The sequence below is a fragment of the Dromiciops gliroides genome, chromosome 2 (assembly GCF_019393635.1).
Source record: "Dromiciops gliroides isolate mDroGli1 chromosome 2, mDroGli1.pri, whole genome shotgun sequence".
Lineage (NCBI taxonomy): Eukaryota > Metazoa > Chordata > Mammalia > Microbiotheria > Microbiotheriidae > Dromiciops > Dromiciops gliroides.
Genome location: NC_057862.1, coordinates 9,322,086 through 9,346,293, shown reverse-complemented (window position 1 = coordinate 9,346,293; position 24,208 = coordinate 9,322,086). Strand labels below are relative to the sequence as shown.

Here is a 24,208-nt window from a genome sequence, read left to right as displayed (position 1 = left end):
TTGCAGGGCAGTGAGGGTTAAGTGACTTGCCCAGGGTCACACAGCTAGTAAGTATCAAGTGTCTGAGGCCAGATTTGAACTCAGATCCTCCTGAATCCAGGGCTAGTGCTTTATCCACTGTGCCATCTAGCTGCCCCCCAATTAGTTCCTTCTTGATGCCATGGTTGCCCTAAATCGTCCATGTGGCTTCCCTGGCCCAGGAACTGGGGATTGTGGGGAGGCTTTGACTCCCTCCTTGTAGATAATAGTTGTCTAGACCAAAGATCAGAAAAAGTGCAGCTTGGACCTGGGTTGGCTTACTCAGATGCTGGGCTCCTTTTGTAACCCTCGAGTAACATGTAAGATCACTTGGCAATAAGCTGTGTTCACTGCACAGAAGATTGGAGAGTCATTCATCAATTCTTGATTGAAAAAGCATTCACTAAGCCCTTACAACGTGTCCTATTTGCCAGAAATACAGGTACAAAGAGTACAGCAGACAGTGCCCTCAAGGGCCTAAACAGTTTCAGGGGAGGGGGGACCAATGAGGGGGGTTTGGACCTAGGAAGTCCCAGGGAGGGTGAGTAGAGATGTTGGGCAGAAGTGTCATTTCCCTTCTCTGAACAAGTGTTGATTTGACTGATGTTCCCAGAGAAGTAAGTAGAGCCATGGAATACAACACAATGGGAGGATGACTGGAGATAGAATGCTGAGGTCCTCAGATGATGGCCGAGTAGGTAAAGCCTATGTCTTGGAGCCTGAAGCCATGAGTTCAAACTGTGCCTCACAGACTTACTGACTCTGGTCCTCTCCTGGACCTCTCTGTGCCTCAACCTCCTCTACTGCAAAGTGAGGGGATTGTACTTGATTGCCTCTGCAGCTTCTTCAAGCATCAGATCTATGGTTCTCTGATGTGAGCTTAAGGGAAGCCTATAGTACTTGGAAGGAAGTGCTGATGAACTCCAAGGGAGCCAGTGGCTGGAAGGCTACTCTTTGTTCAGTTGTTTCGGCTCAAAACTGAGGAAAGACCTAACCCAGCACTGGGGAGGGCCCTTCTAGTTTCTGCTTGGGTCTCCTTTCCCAGAAATGACAGCCTAGTGATGAAGATATCCCTCGCTATAGGCAAAAATACGGGAAATAAACCATGTGTGCTGATCTTTTGACTTCTATTCTCTTCTTGGACTTGGATTCCCTCAGAGAAAAAAAAAAACCACCAAAATGATCAAATTGTCAACAAGCATTAAGTGCTTTCTATGTGCAGGGCATTCTGCTAGGTTCTGGAAGACACTAAGGTAAATGTGTCCTGCCCTTCTCCTGAAGAAAATTAAGCCAAATGTATGCGTGCGCATACAGAAATAGGAGGAGAGGCATCAGAGACAGTGCCCAAGCTGGTGCCTCTCGGGACTCTTAGGCTCAGGACGCTTTTTATAAATAAGAATTCCATCTTCTGTGCATTTTATCTCTTCCCAAACTGGCCATGATATCATTGCTCTAGTGTCAACTACTGAGAAAGATACAGCAATGTTCTTAGTCCAGATGTGATTTAATCAGTGTGGAGAACTAGTGGCATTAAAAACTACCTCTCCATTAGTCATGTTGTGAAAGAAGAATCAGAGCAAAAAGGAAAAACCTCAAAAAAGAAAAACAAAAAAACCATAGAAATAGTATGGTTCCATCTGCATCTAGATTCCACAGTTCATTTTTTCTGAATTTGCAGAGCATTTTCCATCATGAGTCCTTTGAAACTTTCTCAGACCATTATATTGCTGAGATGAGTCAAGTCTATCACAGCTGATCAACACACAATGTTGTTGATACTGTGTACAGTATTCTCCTGGTTCTGCTCACCTCACTCAGCATCAGTTCATGTGAGTCATACAACCTATATCCGATTGTTTGCTGTCTTAGGGAGGGGGAGGGAGGGGAGGGAGGGAGAAAAATGAGAAACTAGAAATCTTATAAAAACAAATGTTGAAAACTATCTAAAAAATGAGAAAATACTTTCATGATAAAAAACTACCTCTGGTGACATAGATTAACAACATGTCTGTAACACGATCTGAGAGAGTTCTCTGGGGCACTGAGAGGTTAAGGGACTTGCCCAGGGTCACACAGCCCGGGGGTGGGTGGGGGGTCTCATATCCAGAGCAGGAGTCCAGGTCGCTCCACTCCACCACATTGCCTCTGGTTCAAATGGAAGATGAGCAAGGGGTACTCTACCCATCGAAGGAGCTACGACATCAAGGACCATGGTTGGAGAGACTAGAAGCCCTCTAGGAATTACTAAGAAGGCTTTGAGAATTTCTGTGGCTCCCAATCTCCTTGTGGCCAGTCTGGAGCCATGCCTCTCTGGACTTGGCCAAGCTGGACGTCAGATGAGGGACATTCCGGCTCCAACCCACAGCTTATGGCAGAAGATTTCTTAGCTTGTGCTCCCCTCTTTGCCCCAGCATCTGAGAGTCCAAAGCTGCTCCTGACCAGCACGTCCCAGAAGAATAGCCACAGGTTCTCTCAAACTTGCCCAAGTTTTGTTTGGAAATGGCCCCTTCCAGCTAACAGAATCTGAATTCCAGAGATGGCCAAAAGAAGAGGCGGCAAAGCCCCGCTTCTAGAGGAGATGGGGCCGGGTGGCCCTGGCTACATCCATCCCTTGCTCACCTCTCTTGGTATGCCGGTGGGCAATCATTTTACATTTCCTTTCTCTTAGAAGCTTCGTTAAGATATTGACCTTTTTTTGGCGTTTCAAACATGATCTTGTCCAGCTGGTAATAGCTTTTATGCTTTTGTGTATTTTATTGAATGTTTTTAACTTTGTACTGATACCCTCAGGCATTTCTCAGGAAGGACACAGTTTTATAAATTGAAACGAGGAATCCATAGATTCAGGATAACAGGATTTTTAAGAGGGCCACCTCTCCTTAAGCATCAACAACTTCCCCTTCCTACACTGTTCTCTAGGCACCTGCCAACATCATCTTCCTAGTACCCAGGTCTGGCCAGGTCAGTCCCCTGCTCAAGTACCTTCAGCAGCTCCCTATTGCTCCTTGGCTGCAAGACCAATTCCTCAGTTTGGCCCTTGGAGCCCTGCACAAACTACCTTTCTAGGCTCACTTCCCTTTGTGCCCCTTCAGGTGCTCCAAACCAGACATCCAGCTCTCCCATGCTCAGCATCCCATCTCCTGCCTCAGTGACCGTGTAAGGGCGCTTGGGTCCATGACTTCTTTTCCTGTGCTTCTCGGAATCCCAAGCTCATTCCAAGGTGGCACCCTTCCTGAGCTCCCCATCCTCTCCCCAGTGATTTGGTGACTGCTGCTCTGTTTACATGTGGTGTCCCTCCAGTAAAGTAGATGCTTTGCAGAACAGGAGCTGCTTTTGGATGGTCTGGTATTCCTAGTGCCTAGAGAAGTGCCTCAGGGCAGCTAGGTGGTGCAGTGGATAAAGCACTGGCCCTGGATTCAGGAGGACCTGAGTTCAAATCTGGCCTCAGACACTTGACACTTACCAGCTGTGTGACCCTGGGCAAGTCATTTCACCCTCATTGCCCCACAATTTAGAAATGGAAAGGACCTCAGAAGTCATCTGGTCCAACCCTGTCATTTTATGGGTGAAGAGAGTGATACCTAGGATGGCTAAGTGACTTGTCCAAGGTCACACACACATAATGGAAAAGCCAAGAATTAGACCAAGTGTTGTAGCCACTCTGGCAGGCATGGCCAGAAAGGCTCTCAGTGTTTGCCCTGGATTGTCTCCACTATCCAAGGACCCAGCTAAGCTTGGAGGGGCTCATCTCTGAATAGAGCTACATGGGAAGAAAGAAGAGAAAGTAAGTACTAGAGAGACGGGGAATGGAATAAAGAATAATGACCTGGGGGGGGGATGAAAGGGTGGGACATACTTAGAGGGGTTTATCTAGGCCAGGAGAAAGGTCGTCACTCCCTCAGAAAAGGGACCAGAGAATGGATCGTGATATAGAAGGAATCTGTGGTATTGAACTTGGAAAAAGAGGAAGTTCATTCATGATCATCTCCACTTTACCAGTATAGTGTGGAAATAAAAAGCATTCATTAAGGACTTAGTATATCACAGTCCTTGGGGTGAGCACTGAGAGTAAAATTAGTTCAAAAGTGAAGATGGTCCCTTCCTTCAAAAAGTTTTTTTTTCCTAATTGGGAAGACAGCACATATAGGAGAGCTGAGCAGCAAGGTGTACAGAATGGCTCGGTGCTCTTTAGGGCACAGTGACAGGACTGATGCTCTGGGGTCATTAAGGTACGTGCTTGGGCAGGGGAGATCTTGGGACAAAATGGGTGGGTAGGATTAGGGCAGGAGATCAATGGGGATATAGAGGGGCTCTGTTCTGTTTCAGTGGTTACATGCTCTGCTGAGAGGGAGGGGGAAGGGAATGGTGAAGAGAAATAGGTTCAAAACATAGACTGCAGGGCAAGTGAAAGGGAGTCAATTAAGAACAAAAGGATTGCCCCACAGCAGGAAGGATCCAGTTACAATTCCCTTTGTGGTGAAACCAGTCAGCTTGGTTGTGTGACTTCTTATAGTCCTGTTCAGCAGCTTGCAGATTGGAATGAAGAAGGCAGATGGGGGGGGGGGGTCATCTAAGGTTGTGGTTTAGAAAGTGATAAGTCAAAATTGAAAAAAGGAAAAAGGATCCAAGGGTCGAGGCCAGTATAAGGTTGAACCAGTTATTATAGCATCAAAGTCTCAAAGGGAGGAAAGGGAAATCAGGGAGGCATGGGTGTGATGGGAACAGAGAAAAGATTTCTACATGGCCAGGCACAGGGTAAAGAGAGGAGGTTAGAGTTAGATGGAGGGAGGGCAGAGTTCTGGCAATGCAGAGGCAGAACACTTGATGATCATGATGCTATCAAGTGTATGACCATCCTGGTGTGTGGCAGCAGTCATGAGAAGGTGAAAGTCATGGGTGTTGAGAAGGGAGATGAGTTGCAAAGCCAGGGTGCTGGAAGGGGCATCAACATACAGATGTCTACCCACGTGGGCACACACAGAGTGCCATGCCAACATCCCACGAATCCGTTTGATTCCTTTTGAATAATGTACATCTATCCCTAGTCTCTCCCAACCATTCTTCCTGTACCACAAGTCTCAGGGATACCCAAAGGGTCAGATTCACCTCCTTCCTTTTGGATCCCCACTCTATCCGGTGTGTTAGCCATATGTTGTACATTTGCGTCTAGACATCCGAGTCCATGAGCTTTACTGTTGGCTTGTGTCTTCTGAAGTATCGCTTTTTGTGAATTACTATGTTCTATCTTCTACACTCTGGGGTATGAGGTTGAAAGATTTACAGTTTTCTCCTTTATGGATTCCCTTTCAATTCAAAGCCCTTCCGATCAGATTCTCAAGACTCCTGGCCAATGTGTTTTTATTGGCTCTTGTTAGATGCACTCCATTCCTGGCCAAGAGTCCAGATGTGTTTTTTACATTTTATGCTGTGTTCCAGGATTCCCAGTCACGCTCAAGACACTTTCGATCCTCCCTGTCATCCCAAGTGTCTTTGACCTCACTCTCCTGGAGTACATTATTAATGATCTTACATTCTTTTATTACTCACTAAGGTTTCCCTGAGACATCTCTCTCGATCAAAATGGCTCTGATGGCCAATAAGGAGAGCTTAGGGGCTGGAGTGGTAATTTTCTCCATCATTTGGGACATCCTGGGAACCAGTATTTACTAAGAAAAGTTCATATTTTGTTAAATACAAGTTGATTAAGAGTCCCACTAACTTAAGTTAATGAATTGATCCTCAGTTAAATCGGAATCAACATTTGAAGGCAATGTCCAACATTTAATGCTATGAATCCTTCATGTACTTTAATCCTTTCAATTCAGTGTATTCTTCCAACTTCACTTTCCCAGCAAAAGTTGGAGGTCAAAATGCATCTATAAAAGGGAAATCAATGTTTTCGGAACTGTCATAGCTTGGGTTTTATTTTAATGTTGGGGATGTTTTATCATAATGCTTAATTTTAGTAGAGGTATCCTCAATCCATTCTATTTGCATGTGGGATCTGTATCCAATAAAATGTTAGGTTTTTTAAAAACTCAGATCATTTGAATGGCATTATGTGTGCTTATATATTTTTCTTCCAAAGTATAGACTAGCATGATTCCCAATCTTTCAGAAACTGCCATACCTTCCATTGTCATTTAAGTCACCAGACTTCTCTCCTTCATCATCCACAACCAGAATGTGATTTGTAGTGAAACTACCTTTTTTGACACAAACTAATCAAATAAATTTTCTTTGGGGTTATTTATGAGAACAATTGGAATAATTGGAGAACTCCTGTGATGTTACAAAACCCAAACTTGTTGGTGTAAACCAATGGTGTCAAAGTCAAAAAGAAACCCCTGTAGGCCACATGTTGACTTAGAAAACTACAAATTAGGGTGCAGCTAGGTGGCACAGTGGATAAAGCACTGGCCCTGGATTCAGGAGGACCTGAGTTCAAATCTGGCCTCAGACACTTGACACTTACTAGCTGTGTGACCCTGGAGAAGTCACTTAACCCTCATTGCCCAGCACAAAAAAAAAAAAAGAAAAGAAAAGAAAAGAAAAAGAAAAAAATAAAGGAAAAATGAAAACTACAAATTAACATTACCTATGTTGTATTTTATTTTTGTTTATTTTATTAAGTATTTCCCAATTATGTTTTAATCTGGTTTGGGTATTTGACACCTCTGGCACTGGAGACCACAAAGAAATAACTGCATATCTGTCAGTCATGTAAGCCCACATTTTTCACAGTTTCTATTGCATAAATTCAGTTATGATCATTCAAAATAAAATGCAGGCACCACAATTGGCGCTTCTATTTTCAAGCTGAATATGTTTTGTGTCTAGAAATTATACGAGTGTGTTACCTTGGCAAAGTCAGATTCCTTCTCTGCAACCTCAGACTGCAGGTCTCTAAGTGAAAGCTGATTGCTTTCATTGTATGGGCTTGACTGTAGTCCTAGGAAGGAGGAGAAGTCATATTACTTTAGAACATATACAAGACAGGCTCACCCAGCATAGGTGGCTACCACAAAACTTTTGGCACTAACTCACATTTTATACCAATGGGCAGAGAAAAGGGTTTCTCTGCCAAGAAAAAATTCTTTCAATGCCTCCATTTTTCTCTTCAATAGTCAAAGACCACAACTATAGCTGCTTATAAGGATGTTTGCAAGGGTATGGTCTACCATTGGGTGAGTGCATTTCCAATGCACGTCATTATTTCTAAGGAGATTCCTCCCCCTTCTGAGGCTCCCACGCAGTGGTCCAGGTGGTGCTAGAGGGAGTAGACAGTGATGTGCCAGCCCCCCCTCCTATCATGCAGGCATGAAATGGCTTCTTAGTGGGCCCAGGCATAGTCAGCCTCTCATCTCCAATAGTCATTGTTCCTTGAAGGAAGGATTTATTTCACTTTTCTGTTGTGTCCCCGGCTCTTATCATGGTGCCTGGCACAGAGTAGGCACTTAATGCTGACTGAATGACTGATGGATGCTTGAAGATAATTCAATACAATTCTATTCAGTAAACGTTGGGCCCTGGGCTGACAATAGACAAAATTGAAATAGTGTCTGCATTCAACGAGCTTGGATTCTACTGGGGCCAACAACACATACAAGTAAGTCTATCACTTGGTCAACAAACATTTATTAAGTAACCAAACAACAATCACCAGCAGACTGAGTCAAAAACAATTATGGATGTAGCAAGAGAACTGAGAATTATTCACAAAAACCCAGAGGGGAGTCTCCAGGAGAGAAAAAGATCACTAGGGTCAGATGCCTCAGAGAGCTCAAGAAGGATGAGGACTGAGAGAAACCTACCAGATTTGTCAGTTAGATCACTGATAGTTTTGGAGAGAAGAGTTACAGCTGAGAAGTGAGTGAGACCACAAGGGGTAGAGACGGGTGTGAGGAGAGAGGAAGTGGAAAAGTGAGTGTGACTGCTTTTTCTGGAGTCTGGCTGTGAAAGGGAAGATAGGGAGGGCATGATGTTGAAGGGATGATAGGTTTTAGTTAGTAGTTTTGTTTAAGGACATGGGAAACCTTGGTGTGTTTGTAGACATCAAGAAATGAGCCAGGAAAGAGTGGAAGATTGAAAATTAGAGGGGAGAGAGGATTCTGGAGGCAATCTGCCAAAGAAGGGAAAAATGCAATAGTATGTGAAAGTTGACTTTAGAGGAGAGAGAAGACACTTCTCCACTGCAGAGTGAAGAAAAGGAGCAGAGAAGGGGGGGGTGGATGGGGAATGTCCAAAGAGGAGAAAAGGGAACTCATAGCATCATCTCTATTTTCTCATACAGAGGCAATGTCCTTGGCTGGGGTGGGGGAGGGGTGCTATCTGGACTTGAGAAGTGAAGGTTTAGAACAGATGCTTTGGGGAATGACATAATGAGCTGTCACCAAGCACTAGAAATGTGCTCCTTTTATGTACTTTTAAATGCATACCAGTGGGGCACTTTTATTAGTATCTTCAGTCATTGCATCACCTTCATTTTCCAATATGTCCCCCCTACCCCTCTCAGAGAGTCATCTTTTATAACAAACAATAAGAGAAAAAATGACTGAACCAAGACACTGGTCAAATCAGCATTATGGGCAGTTCCCATTTCTACAAAGCAGAAGAAACACCAGGCTGCCGCAAAAGGAAGAGAGATTCTCCTTGTTCTGCTGAGTGGGCTGTGCAGAGGCAGCCTTAGGCTGCATGTCAGGAAGAACATGCCAACAACTGGAGATGGCTCTAAGTAGAATGGGGGGAGTCTCAGGAGGTTGTGGGATCCCTTCACTGGACGTCTCAAAGCAGAGGCCAAACCACCTCATGTTGGAGGGACAATTCCTCCTACTGAGCTCCCCTCCCCCTCTATCATTCTGCCTCCTGCAATTTGATGCATGGCTCTTATTCTATGATGAGAACTGGAGTGACGATGATGAGATGCACTCCCATCTTACTGCCAATGAACAGTGCAGATGAATATTGAGTGTTGGCCAACCTCCCCCTTCCTTAATGGCTAGGTGATGGCAATTTTGAACCTCAATATTTATAAATTCAATAAAGATGCAGAAAACCAGCCTATTGGTGCCTGCTGCATTGCAGAAGAAAGAAGGGCTGGGGAAGCCCAGGACTTTTGCATATCCTAGTCTTATAGCTAGAGCAGACAGTAAGTGGTCTCTCACACTAAGGCCTCAAAGTAGGGGGATGAGGCATCTCCCAAACTGGACCAAGAGCCCACTTCTTCCTCCTCAGTGCCCCCATACCTCTCATCCTTTCATCTGCTACTGATCAATATTCCTGAGGCTCCTTTTAGGATGAAAATTGGCCCACAAAGCACCCATTTAGTCCTCACATATAAGAGACCCACCTGCATGTTTTAAAACAATTGATTTGAAATGTCTTTTCCACACAGTTGGGATTGCTTTTAGGGAAGAATCCAACCCTCATTGGGAAGTCCAAAGTTATATTCCTTTTCTCCCTAGTAAACAAGAACTCCTATTGATACAGTGCTTTCCTTACAACATTCCTGTAGGGGAGGGAAGGTGAGAACTATTTTTCCCATCCCCAGGTGAGGAAACTGAGGTAAAGAGAGGTAAAAGGGTTCATCTCAGGTTATCAAAAATGAGGATGGAAAGGAAGGAAAAAGGAATGTGAAAGCAAAAGGAAGAGAGAGGAGAAGGAGGAGAAGGAAGAAAAGACAGGGAGAAAGGAAGAAGAAAGGAAAGAAGTAGGAAAGGAGGAAGGGAGGGAGGGAGGAAGAAAGGGAGGAAGGAAAGAATGGAGGAAGGAATGAAGGAAGGGGAGGAAGGGAAGAAGAAAGAAAGGAAGGGAGGAAGGAAAGGAGGAAAGAAGGAAGGAATGAAGGAAGGAGGAAGGGAGGAAGTAAGAATAGAAGTATGGAAAGAAGAAGAAAGAGTAGAAGGAAGAGAGTGGAAGGAAAGGAGAGGAGAAATAGTAGAAGGAACAGAAAGTGAAAAGGGGGAAAGGATGGAGGAATCAGGTTTTAAATATGAGGCCACATTCTGCCTCTATGAGACACATAGTTCCAACTGTCCTATATGGGAAGCAGTATGCTGGAGTGACTAGAATGCAGACCTGCTTTCCAGAAGACTTTTGTTCAAATCCTATCTCAGACACTTATTTTTCATATAACTGAGCAGGCTGTTTTTGCCCTATGAGCCTCAGTTTCTTCATCTGTAAAATGGCAAAAGTCATGTCATATATTATGGCTGCTGAGAGGCTCCAACATAATCATGATTCTCCAGTGCTTTGTAAGTGGCAGAGCTTGATGTATTCAAAGGTTGATGATTCATCTCTGACTTCAATTGTGCCCTTCTCTGGGATGAGAGTATTAAAAGGAAGCCATTTGTAGCTACATGTGGAGTATGGGCCACCCAGGGGCTTTCCCTGGGAAGTTACAGGGCATTGCTAGGAACTAGCTCCCCTCATAGGTACATGGATCCCTTTGCAGTGGTTTTAATGAGGCCTCTTACATGACTGGAGTAAAAACCCAAACACCAGGAAAGCTGGCTGCAGTGGCCTTCACTGACCTACTAATAGACTTTTTCATTTTAAAATTAATTTACAATACTGATTAACACCACAGAATGTCTCAGGATTTATGGATTAATCCAGTCTCCAAAGCCTGCCCAGGAGCTCTATCCAGAGTGGATGGTCAGCCCAAGGATGAGGTCTTGAGGCTTTCTCTCCTAAACTCCCCAGTGGGTCTGCTCTTGCTCCTGCTGGGCAAAAGGCTGAACTCCATTCCCATCTGGCTTCTGCTCCCAAAGGTGAGCATGGGAGCCCTGAATTAGGACTAAAAGGGCCTGGGAAGCCACCTAGAACAACTGCTTCCTTGTTCAGTGGAGAAAGCTGAAGGTCAGAAGAGGAAGGAATATGCCCAAGGTCATTCATCTGGGAAGTGTCTGAGACAGGACAGAGCCCCATGACTCCAAAGCAAGTGGCTGGTCTTCTCATGACCCCCACTGATGTCAGCTATCAATGTCAATGGCCGGGATGCTTGCTCCAGGGGGAGAACTGGACTGTATGAGGTGATTGGACCAAACTAAATTTAGATTTTGGTTTCCTAAGCTGGAGAGGGATGTCTCTTTAGCCAGGAGACTGTAAAGACCGTAAGTGTGCCCAGACTAGCAGGTCTCACACGGGTACTGTGTGACTTTGGGCAAAGAGCTTAACCTTTCTGAACTTCAGATTATTTTTCTATGAGACAAAGGGATTGAATAAAATAACCCTACCATTCAGTCTCCAATCCCATCATGGTTTTCCTGGAAGCCTTGACAAGACACCCTGAAACTATTCACTGATTCCTTTGCTAAAAGATTCAGGGCATCAAATGAATGGACTCATTCCCCCATCTCTTCTAAGTTCAACAAGAACAACCACAATGGCAGATATTGTCATGGGTGTTTAAGGTTTGCTGAGGGCCCATATCTATTATCTCAGTTGATCATCACTGAAACCCTGAGAGGGAATAACCCTCCCAGTTTTCTTACCCATTCCTCCTCTCCCCAAACTGTCCTACAGACCATTCCTCACACGTAACACTCTCTTTCCAGCCTCCATGACTTTGTCCTGGATGCCCTGCCCCCAGACCTGGAATGCTCTCCCTCCTCACCTCCATCTCTTAGAATCTCTGGTTTCTTTCTTTCTTTTTTTTTTTTTTAAGTGAGGCAATTGGGGTTAAGTGACTTGCCCAGGATCACACAGCTAGTAAGTGTTAAGTGTCTGAGGCTGGATTTGAACTCAGGTCCTCCTGACTCCAGGGCTGGTGTTCTATCCACCGTGCCACCTAGCTGCCCTTTGGTTTCTTTTTAAAGCTCAGCTCCATCTCCTCTCTTCCAGGAGACCTGTCCTGTTTCTTCCCCACTTCAGCTGCTTCTACTCTCTCATTACCTTCCATATTCGCCCAGGGACCTGGTTTTTCACACATTGTCTTTGCCGTTATAAAGAAACCTGCTTGAGTCTGTGGCAGATGAAAGACCTTGGCATAACCTAGGATAGGATCCTCTTGACTCAATTCCCCATTATGCAATTTCCTTCCTGAACAGGAAATTTCCCCACCTGGTTAATCCTGAGTCATGCTTTTGATACTCTGTAGCTACATGATTGGCTGTCCGAAATGACTCATGCTTGGACTCAAACAAAAGAGTTTTCTTCTTGTAATGGTATGAATCAGGTCAGTCTGTGCCCTTGAAGAGACAGGTCTTGACATTGTTATAACTATGTCCCTCCTTTTCATACCATCATCTATTAATTAATTCATTGATACTGGAACATCTCTGAGTTACTATAATAGGAGGCAAGTTTGAAAAATCTTGCCATTTTACTCTGTATTTGTGGTCAAATTATAATATAAAGATGGTATCCTCCTAAATAGAGAATTAGATAAGGTAAATAAGACAAGGATGTAATGTAAAAGCTTTCTAATTAAATTGAATGGTAAATTTTGAGAAAACAACAGGATTTTTTCCCAAATGTGTCTGGCATGGAAATTAAGGCTTTGAGTATGCGTTAATGATAAGTTCTCAAAACTGAATTAAGGATTTTATATATAAAATTGTATTGATAATTTTAAAGAAAGTGAAATTATTATTAAATTTTGCAATGGAAAAATGATCATTTTTCTTATAATTTTAAAAGACAGAAGAATCCATTTTACAAGTTAGAGACCTGGATTTTTAAAGATTCTTAAATCAGATACAAGATTTAGGTAAAGATAGAAACAGCAAATAGTACATAAAAAAACTAAAATTCTCTGAAGTTTTTGTTTGGAGAACCAAATTTAAGAGATTGTACTAAATTATATTGTCTTGTTGCTGGCAGATTTTAGAAGAATTATCTGGGAACAAACCAGAGAAGCAGAGCCCCCTTCATAGCTGTCCTGAGGATGAAGACTATTCCAGAATTTCCAAGAGAAGCAATCTAGGAACCAGACGGTTACATGAGACGTCTGGGACTCAAAATGTGCTGATTAAATGAACATTGGGAATGGGTTACTAGGAGACAAGGATGCTTGATGTTAGTTAATATTGATGATCATTATTGTATTGCTTTGCCCTTTTGTTTCATGGTGTTTGTGTTTGTGTTTAAGTTTTCCTGGTTACCTTGGTGACATGTAAATCTCCCTTCTCAAATTAGTCCACTGTGAGCCCTCTAAGTAGTTTGATCTGTTACAGCCTGACTTCTCTAATTCTGAATATATGAAAAACCTCAAAGATTTGACTTATAGATAAGTGATGCACGGGGGGAAGGGCTGCCCACTCCCCCACGAATCAAAAGGGGGAACTGAGGGAATTGAGGGGCTTAGAGTAACAAGTGATTAATTGTGGGAATTGAGTGAACCACACTGACTCCATCTTGGGACTCAATTCTGGAGCTAGCTCAGTTCCCTTTCTACTCAAATATGAGTCTAGTCCAAATTCTGTTTTGTGAGAAAACGTTATTCAATTGTGGGAATTGGAAGAAAACCTGATTGCATTATTTGAACCTATCCCTATGTGGCTGGGAAGTGAATTGCCTTTCCCTGATGCTTAGAGACGCATAACTAAGGAGACCTGAATTATGCTGACCAGAATCCAGCCAGATCCAAAAATTGATGCAAGAAGTTTTCTCACAATTATACATCTTAAGCAACCCATATTTCTTATCTAAAAACTGGCTCTGTATTAATCAGTCAGTTACTGTTTCCATAGTCCTTTGGGTGTTCACAGACACTTGGATGGCAGCCGGTGGGGAGTGGGACATGGCTTTGTCTGATTCAGGGAATTGCACCTCTTTGCCCTCCCCCTCCCAACTTGGAAAATCTAATCTTTTCTCCAATTAGAAATCATATGACCTCCTCTTTTACCCTGGTTGTTTTCTTTTAACTAATTGGTCTTATTTGATTATTTTTAGTGCATAAAAGTCTGTCTCCCCCTGCACTGGGGGTCCAGTGCCAAGGCTGAGGAAAGAACCTGGTCTCAGTTTTGGGGGCAGTTGGCAGCATTGCTTAATAGAGCAGAAGCAGCTCAAACCTTCGTTTTCTCAGTCATTTGATCTTTTACCTGACAAAAGTAAGTCCAGGCACCGTTTTTGTTTTTATTTTGTGTCCTCAGGACTTAGCAGAGGGCCTGGTACCTAGTAGTATTTAATAAATGTTTGTTGCTTCAAAATGGCAACTGACATTTTAATTTTATGTCCCAAAAGTCGGAGTGCATTTTAAAGCTTTAACAAGCTAACACATGAAGACTTAGGTGGCACTCTCTATAACTCAGTTCCCACATGAAGCTCCACCATAGCCCCATGAAGTAGATACTTCAAGTATTATTACCACATGTTATCAATGTAGAAACTGAGGCAGGCAGAGATGAAGTGACTTGCCCAGGGTCACACAGCTAGGAAGCGTCTGAGGCTGGATTTGAACTTGGGTCTCCCGGACTTCAAGCCCAAGGCTCTCTAGGATACCCTATGCTGCTCAAAGAAAGAATTTGCTACAATTCATATTCAGTTCTGTCCTTGCATTTCTGTATTGTTATGGTATCCAAAGTTTTATTCTGTGAATTAGTACTATACCTAAAAGAAAACTAAAACCTTTTGGAAAACACCCTCATCCCTAGGCATCTGGGTGGCTAGAACCTTAGACATGAAGTTACAAGATCTGGGACTGAGTCCTACTTCAGACATGTGTTGGCTGTGTGACCCTGGGCAAGTCATTTAGCATTTCTGGGCCTCAGTTTCCTTATCTGTAAAATGAAGGAGTTGGACTTGGTAACCTCCAGGCTCCCTTCCGGCTCTCACTCTCTGGGCCAGTGGTCTGCTCTGCTGGAAGAGACCTGTCAGTGGGAGGCAGCTCTCTCTCATCACCTCAGCCATTCTCGGGTCAGACCGGGGTTTGGGGGAGAAGTATCACCATACCTGCCTTGGCTGGGCGGAACATACTTGACTGATGTTTCAAAGACTTCAGGCTTGGATTTTGACTGAAAGAAAGGGTGAGGCTGAACAAAGGCCAAAAGGAGCCGCACAAATATGAAAAACGCTTCTCCCAGAAGGTTTCTACCTCCAACCTGCCTGCAGGGGCTCCAGTGAGTCTCCTCCAGTGGGAGGGGGCGCTTGGAATGTTTACGTGGCGACCAGGCCGTGCTGGCAGGATTCCAGTTTCCAGGTACGGCGGTTGGGAAGCAGCCAGTGGCTGGCAATTCTGTACTCTGCAGGGATGTCCAGGCACCTAGAGCAGCTAGATGACCCAGTGGATAGAGCACCAGGCCAGGAGTCAGGAAGACCTGAGTTCAAATTTGAACTCAGATGCTTACTAGCTGTGTGACTCTGGGCAAGTCACTTCACCCTGCTTGTCTCTGTTTTTCCATCTCTAAAATGAGGTGGAGAAGGAAATGGCAAACCATTCTGGTATCTTTGCTAAGAAAACCGCAAATGGGATCACCAAGAGTTGGACACGCCTGAAATGACTGAACAACATTATTGTTTAGCACGGAGACCAAGATTGCTCAGAAATCTCCTTTTGACTTTTCTACAAGCACTGTCCAGTGTGGGGGAGGGGCTCTTTGATCCTTATTTCCAAACAAAAATGAGTCATTTTCTCTTCCCTTCTTACCAAGCTGCCCATCTTCCAGTCCTGGGGCTTTCTTAACCTATTTTGTTTACAGGAAGATTTCTTCTTTCCCATGTTTAAAGACTGTCTTAAGACACACTCAGAAAATTCCAGTGTAACCTGGAGTCATTAAAAGCTGCATTGAAATTCCACCTTTGAGGGGGCAGCTAGGTGGTGCAGTGGATAGAGCACTGGCCCTGGATTCAGGAGGACCTGAGTTCAAATCCAGCCTCAGACACTTGACACTTACTAACTGTGTGACCCTGGGCAAGTCACTTAACCCCCATTGCCCTGCAAGAACAAACAAAAAAAGAAAAAGAAAAGAAATTCCACCTTTGATATCTAGGAGATGTGTGACCCTAGGTAAACTGAACTGCTTCACCTCTTTCCTCATCTCTAAAATGGAGATAATAATGGAGCAACAAACTCATCGGGTTCCTGTGGAGCTCAAATGAGATCATGGATGTCAAGCATTCATAAGTTTAAGTCTGTAGCATATGACTGGTCTTCCTTCCTCCCTCCCTCCCTCCCTCCCTCCCTCCCTCCCTCCCTCCCTCCTTCCTTCCTTCCTTCCTTCCTTCCTTCCTTCCTTCCTTCCTTCCTTCCTTCCTTCCTTCCTTCCTTCCTTCCTTCCTTCCTTCCCCAAACCCATTACTACTTCTCCTCTCCCTTTTCACCCCCATGAGAAAAAGTCAAACAAAACCTTCTTAAGGATTATACCAAAAGTCAAAAACAAAACAAATGTTCACATTGCCGCGTCTTTCCAAGGCCTTTGGGAACAGAAAGAGACATAGTGAGTCTTCCTATGAGGCCCAGCCAGAGGAGGCCAGTGGCCCCGAGGGCTGTGAGAACCTGTGATCTCATCCCTGTGGACTTTTGCTCTATTGATATGGTCTCTCTAGGCTTGGCAGACCGCCTCTGCGGAGCATTCTAACCAAACAGTTCACCTCCCCTGGAGCATGTGTGCATGCTAAGCCTTTCTGAATTTGGATGGCTGGGCACACAGTGCATCTCCAGGTCTGAGCTCCAGTCTTCCAGCACGGCGCCACCACCCTGCTGGACCCTTCAGGAACCAGGGGTCACCTTCATTCCACCACATGGAGGGTTCTCTGGGGGTGGGGCTTGGTCCAGACCTATAGTTTCATCGGTGGAGGGACTCCCCAGTGTGAACTGGAGGAGTGAGCTGGCCAGGCTAGGGGACAGTGATCTGCCTTGTTTAGGTAGAGGCTTGGAGCCCCGGGGAAAGGAGCTCTTGGGGCCCAGCCAGCAAGTGGCTGCTGGGCTGCTGTGCTTTTGCCCAATCTGCACCCCCGCCATGCCTAGAATACTCTCCAGCCTCCTCTCAGCCTCTCTGAAGCCTGGACTTCATTCAAGACTCCACTCAATAGCCACCTTACACAAGGCTGTTCCCCATGCCCCCAGTTATGATGTATCTTTCTCACCAAAATGTCATTCTACTTTTTGTAAAGAGGGCAGTTAGGTTGCTGGGATGATAGAGCACTGGGCTTGGAGCCAAGAAGATGAGAGTTAAAATCTAGACTCAGACACTTCCTAGCAGGGCAACCCTGGGCAAGTCACAATCTCAGTCTGTCTCAATGTCCTCATCTGTAAAATGGGGATAATTACAAGTACCTCCTTGGAAGGGCTGTGAAGGTCAAATGAGATAGTGATTGTAAAACACTTAGCACGTGCCTGGCATACAGTAAATGCTCTTGTCCTCATCACCATCTTTGTATATTTTCTATTCATTGATAAGTGTCTCTGTTGTTTCCCCTCTGTAGAAAGGTTTGTTGATTGACTTAACTGACCACGATGAATCCAGCCCCACCCTAATGTAAACTCCTTCAGGTATTTTTTTCTTCTTCATGTCTCTAGCTCCCAGTACAGTCCTTGGCACAAAGGAGATTAGAAATAAATGCTTGTTGTATGCGTCTTTAATGGCACAAGCAGGAAAAGGAAGCCTGGATTTTAGCGCAGAGCAGGAAGACACCAAGTAAACAAACGAGAAAGAAAGAAATGGAAGTGTTTGAAAGCTTGCAGAAAGCGGAGGCCCCTGTTCTCCGGCCTAAGCGGGGGCGCTCGGAGCTTCAGAGGAGAGGGCGAGGAGCCAAGCTCTGGGCAGCCCCGGATTCATTATGGAAATAAAGTGCACGCATATTCCCGCCCGCGCGGGATGGATTTCCTCCCTTTGGGAAGAGCAGCCAGAGTTGGGCTTCTTGCATGGTTCGGGGCTCCGTCTTTTCCTTCCCTCTGAATTATGGGTCGGGCCTGTGTGCTGCCCCCGGCCTGCCCGCTGAGCTGGTTCCAAGCGCCCCCACAGCCGGCCCAGTGGAGCTCCTCCACCCTGGGAGAGCCCCAGGTCGTCAGTGTCTCATTAGGAATGCCATTAGGCACGGGGCTCCCATGGGGGGGGGGGCTGGAGGGGGGAGCAGCGCCACCCGCCGACACCTCCGCGGCACTTGGAAGAAAACACCAACCGGAAGCCAGAGAGGGCTCTGGCTCTTCATTGGCCCTTCCATGCCGCGATTATCCTTTATCTCTACTTAATGAACACGAGCTTCGCCTCTGAGGAGGTGGAGGAGAGCGCTCCTCAGCTTTGCAGGGCCAGCTCTTCTAGCAGCATAGACTGGAAGCCATCTAGCCCGACCCCTGCATTTTACAGAGGAGAAAACTGAGGCACGCGAGGTTGGTAAGCTTCAGAGGCCGGATTTGCACCTGGGTCCTTGGATGACAGAGCCAGAGCTCTTACCACTGGATCATTCCATATTCCTAGTCGTCTGAGCACAAGGTCAGGTATGCAGTGTTGGTCTCAGTCTTCCCCTGCGAGGTAGCTTTCGCCAAACTTCGGCGAGGCCAAGGCAATCAGTGGCCCCTCAATATCGGGGAATAGGGAGGGATAGTAGGAAGCCAGGTGGGAAGGGAGGGACTGTGGAGATCAGAATCACAGAACTTCTGACCTAGAAAGGACCTGAGCCATCTAATTCAACCCATGCCTGACAAGAATTCACACTGTGGTGTACTCCACGCGGCGTTATCCAGCCTTGGCTTAAAGTGCTGGGGAAACCGCTCCCCCCAAGGGAATCTGCTCCACATCCAGACTTGTAGGGTCCTATATCTAGAGACCCCAGAGGCCACCCAGGCCAACCCTCTCACTTTACAGTTGAGGAAAGTGAGGCAGAGGGGTGTGAAGTGACTTGACCAAGATCATGCAGCTAGGGTCACAGTTGGGCTCTGAACACACCTCCTCTGGATCCAGAGGCTGTTCTTGGCTCTGCACCATGACTCCCTACTTGGAAGTTTTCCTGTTGCCTTGAGCACCCTCATCCCAATGCTCCTGGTTTTGCCTTCTAGATCTAGAACAAGTCTAGATCCTTTCCAATGGCATGCAGGAAGTCCCCTATTAGCTCTTCTTTTTCCAGGCTAAGTATTCACAGTTCCCTCAGCCATGTCTCGGAAAACGTGCCTGCAATGCCCTTGACCATCCTGGCCACTTTGACTGCCCTTGACTCATCTGGGTGGTCATGGATTCCAACCCCTCATTTTACAAAGGAGCCAAGTGAGGACAATGACACTTGCCTAAGGTCACACAGACACCACATGAAAGAGCCAGAATTGGAACCTAAGGACCTTGACTCACAGCGTAGGGCTTTCTTCCATTATAAAATGTTGATTCTTACTTTTTGTTCAGTCGTATCTGAGTCTCCGTGACCTAATTTGGGCTTTTCTTGGCAGAGATACTGGAGCAGTTTGCCATTTCCTTCTCTGGATCATTTTACAGATGAGGAAACTGAGGCCAGAAGGGTTAAGTGACTTGCCCAGGTCACACAGGTCATGAGTTTTTGAGGCTGGATTTGAACTCAGGAAGATGAGTCTTCCTTGACTCCAGGCACTCTGTGCATGATAATGCCACCTAGCTGCTCTGATTCTTACTTGGAATGGACAATTCTAAAATAAACATGGATGGTTTGAGGATCTTTTTGTTTCCTTTTTTCTAGGAATGAGGAGGGATATTTAATCAAGGAATATTCCTCTAGGTCCTTGATGAACACAACCATAGACATGACGTGGTTCGATTAGCAGTATAAAAGATGTAATATAGAGAGTAAAGCCATGTGCCGGCCAAAGGTCTTTGCCATTGAGGACAATCTATGTGAATTCCTTGTGAAGGGAGATTCCCAATAGATGATGAGGTCCTTCATATCCAGTGACATTTAGTCCCTGACCATGGATGAGACATTACTTCCTTGCACCTTGGTTTCTTCAGTGAGGGGATTGGATGACACTTGCTGTCTCCAAAGCTAGGGTCTGGGCAGAAATCAACCAATTGGAAAGAGGAATCACATCACCTCCTCCCCTTGATATCGAATCATGGGGCTTGTCTCCAACACAACCACACCTATATCGCCTTTACCCATTCCTACCCAGAAAGTCCTTCACTCGACTCCCTTCGTTGCAGAAGCTTCCAGCCTTTCCCTCCTTGTGAGTCAGCTATTGGTCTTTCAGGGCAGCTAAAAAACTGATCTACAGCTTCACATGTGCCACTGGGGAAGTTCTCTTGTACACCCAACCAGCATGCCTATTTGGGAAAAAATTACTGACCTAGATGGGTGATTGTTTGAAGACTTCTGGACCAGATAAACCCTGAGGTTCCTTCTATCTCTACATCTATGACCCTGTTATTATGGGTAGCTTGCTGTTGACTGCATTAAGCCTTAGAGCATCTTAATGGTGCCATAATAAGACCCATGTCCATGCAAACAAGATTGACGTAGTGATCCATACAGGAAAGACCAAATGGATAACAAATAATTGCCCACCTTATGAAATACAGTTCGCTAGGCAGCCCAGTGAGTAAGTGCATTGGTATGAATGTACTGAACAGGCATGCTTATGGACAATCAGCTAGCCCCAGAAATGACTAAGAGGAGGCTAACAGGCAGGACAAGATTTAGGAAAGAATACCAAGCTGCTTCCTGCTGCAAAAGTCTATGATTTTAATGATAACATTCTCCCAAGGAGACTCTCTGGTTGTGATATGTGGAATGTCATGAGAGCAGAAGACCCAAGATTGCAGGTGACCCAAGGGGCAAAAGAAAGAGACAGGGTGGGAGGGAGTGTTGTTACCAATACTGACGTGTTTGTGAGAAATAGCATAAAAGATGTCACCAAGGACCAGGGAGGGAGATTGGTCATGTGCCAGGAGTGGGAGATGATGGCCCAGGTGCCATTGGCATATATGAAATATTAAAATACCTAAAGGAAGACGCATATCACCTGTGGGCAAATCCCCTATGACAGATATGAACAAGAACTGCCTTGAATGAGAAGGTCTGGAGATCTGCCTGGTGCATTAGGGCAAAGAGCATCCACATAAGGAGATGTCAGACTCATCAAAATAAAGTCTTTTAATTCAATGAACTTTCTACTGGCTTACCTGCCCCCCCACCAGAAGACAAGACTAGGATCAATAGGTGGAAGGAATGTAATAGGAGTTCCCTCCCAGTGAGGGCCATCCCAGAGGGGAATGGGCTGACTTCTCCATAAGTGAAGGTCTTCAACAAAGGGTGAATAACAACCACTCCGCTATGTCGGAGCAGACATTCTTACGGGAATATGGCTTAGACTAGACAGTTTCCAGGGTCCCTTTCGACTATGACGTTCTGCGATTCTGTGGCTATCACCCCTGGAATGAGGTGGGCAGCAATTCTATTCACTCACTGAAACCTGAGCTAGCTCCTCTTTCTCTTCTACAATCTGGGAGCAAGAGACACTAGCTAAGGTTGGCTTGCCTCCATGTCATCCTGTCAGGGCCAACATTACATCTGTTTGCCCTTGAGTAGGAGATGAGAGCCCGCCCTTACAAATCCCCTAAACTAGAAAAACAAGGCAGAGACTTTGGCCTGTGAATCTTGAAGCTCCAGCAAGGAGATAACAGCAAAGGTGTGCTGAGGAAGGGGCAGCTTTCCCTGAAGGCTCGTTAGCACACGTTTCTTTCTGCCTCCTTCTAATTATAATCTGGATGTCAGACATACAAAACACACAGCAGCTGAAAAGGCATCTGTAATCAGGCTGCCACATCTCAGGAATGTAGCAAAGGACGAGTCAGTGTGAATTGGCCTCATCCTTCAGGTGAGGGCGGGGGGAGAGAGGGAGGGATGAAAGAGAAGCAGGCTGCAGACTTTGAGAGAGACGAGAAAATAACCTCTGACGAGGGTGAAACGGTAAATGAGGAGAGCAGAGAAGCAATGGAGTCAAGGGGGGGCTTCTGCCACCACCTATTTGGTGCTGGATGAGACAGGACCAAAGAGGGCGGCCCTGAATGGAGGAGAGCTTCTGGGGGAATATATATATATATATGTATATATGTGTGTGTGTGTGTATGTGTATATATACACACATACATATATACATATAAATGTATATTGTGTATGTGTGCATATATATACACACACGTGTATATATATATATATATATATATATATATATATATATATATATATATATATATATATATATATATATATATATATATATATATATATATATATATATATATATATATATATATATATATATATATATATATATAAAGCTTTTTCTTAGCCCTAGTACTCAGAGCTCCCCAAGCCAGTTAGCTCGTGGTCCAGACTTGAAAGGAATGGAGGCTGGAGGGAGGAAAAGGGCTCAGAGAGAATAGAGAATATGTCACCTTGGACAGCTCACCAGGGTCCCTTGAGACTACTTCAGTACCCACAGCTCCTAGTCCAGAGCTGTATCTGGTAAAAAGCTAGGTATGTGCTGCCCCACCCTAAGTGGGAGCTCATAAGAGATCCAGTCATGTTGAATACAGAGAAGTGTGGGAAGACTGCTCTGAACCAATGATGCAAACTGAAGTCAGCAGAACCAGGAAAAACAAATGCACGCTGTGACTACAGAAATGGAGGAACAACAGCCACGCAATAATTATAAGGGAATGTGGCAAAATTACAAAGAGCAAACCTGGACCCAACAAAGAGATGCAAAAGACCCTTCCCCCCATTCCTTGGCAGAGGTGGAGGCCAGGGTTTTCATTGTGTTTCTTAGGATTTAAAAATTCTGGTCCCCTATTATTATTATTATTTTTTTTTGCAGGGCAATGAGGGTTAAGTGACTTGCCCAGGGTCACACAGCTAGTAAGTGTCAAGTACCTGAGGCCAGATTTGAATTCAGGTCCTCCTGAATCCAGGGTTAGTGCTCTATCCACTGTGCCACCTAGCTGCCTCCTCCCCATTATTCTTAAAAACCAAACAAAACAAAACTCCTTTGCTATAAGGGATGTATGAGGGGGAAGAAATATGGGGGGCAATGCAGAAGTTGTGTGCATGAAAGATATCAAGAACTATTTTACAGAAGGAAGTCTCATGTTAATTTTTATAATTTGGTTGACAAGCAAGCTGGACAGGAGAGAGTTTCAGGTCCAGTTCCCTTTTCTGTTCTGTCTCATATATGGAAATATTGTTTTGTTTGGTGTTTAAGTTCAGAATAAAAAATTCAATTAAAAAATAATGTGAATATATAACCTGATTGCAATCTTGTGGAAGGAGGGAGGAAGAAAAATTTGGAACTCTAAATCTTATGAAAATGAATGTTGAAAACTACCCTTACATGTAAATGGAAAATAAATGTTTGTTGAGAAAAAAATAAATAAAAGATCAGGGGTGAAACAGGAAAAAAAAAGTAATGTGAGCCCCTCAAGGGCAGGGGCCATTTTTTCCCCTGAGTCTTATCGCCATGCCTGGCACATGATGCTTACTGATTGACTTCTGGGCCACAGGAGCAATGCAGGAAAGTCTTGAAATGAAAGAATACTGACAAAAACTCCACAAAATCCTCACATGTGGAGGGATGTGATATCAGGAGTCTACCAAAGCAGTGTTGGGCAGCAGAAAGAGCCCAGGATTCGGCATCATGGGAGAGCTGGGTTTAAATCCTACGTCTAAAATATAGAGATGGCCCAAAATGTGTGCCTGGATATGATGGTGTGAGGAATTTCATCCATAATCCCTTAAAAGGCTACATTCAATTCAATACGACAGTTCCCTGCTAGCTACCAATAATGTTAGTCCTATGTACATAGACAGTGACTACACATTGCCTGCCCTCTAGTAGCTTACTGTAATGCATGAATGGGAGCAACAGTATCCTCAGCCTCAGTTTCTTCATCAGTAAGGTGGGTATATGACTATTTGTATGATTTATCTCAAGGTAAGGTAAGAACTAGAGATATGGGGATGACTCTTCTCACACAGGGAGCCACCTATTTCACCTCAGCATAAGGCCAGAGACTGCCCAGCTTGTGAAGTATAGCCAGAAGATAAGATTTGGTGAACTGAACTGAATGATGGGCTGAAGGTCTTAAGTTTAGAGTGGGAAGGAGCTTTCAGGGTCCATCTAGTGTAACCTGATCTGTTTCACAGATGAGGAAACAAAGGTGTACAAGGGGAAGTGACTTAGCCAAGGTCACTGAGAGAGCTGCTTGTGGACATAGCATTGGAGTCCAGGTCCCCCAAGCAAAACCCAGCAAGTGTTCAGGCAAGCAGCCACTCTTGATTACCACAGGCCTCT

General features: G+C 44.8%; 1 protein-coding gene across 3 annotated transcripts in view; it reads right to left on the bottom strand.

Annotated features, from left to right (window-relative positions):
* C2H10orf90 (chromosome 2 C10orf90 homolog) overlaps nucleotides 1–24,208 on the bottom strand; it is a 251,954-nt gene that overhangs the window by 76,307 nt on the left and 151,439 nt on the right. For 2 of the 3 annotated variants that reach the window (XM_043986524.1, XM_043986525.1), the window contains exon 3: nucleotides 6,879–6,970. The exons of the other annotated variant lie outside the window; for it this stretch is intronic. In XM_043986524.1, the coding sequence (XP_043842459.1) occupies nucleotides 6,879–6,970 (92 nt within the window). The remainder of the gene's footprint in view (nucleotides 1–6,878; nucleotides 6,971–24,208) is intronic. 3 annotated transcript variants of the gene reach the window in all.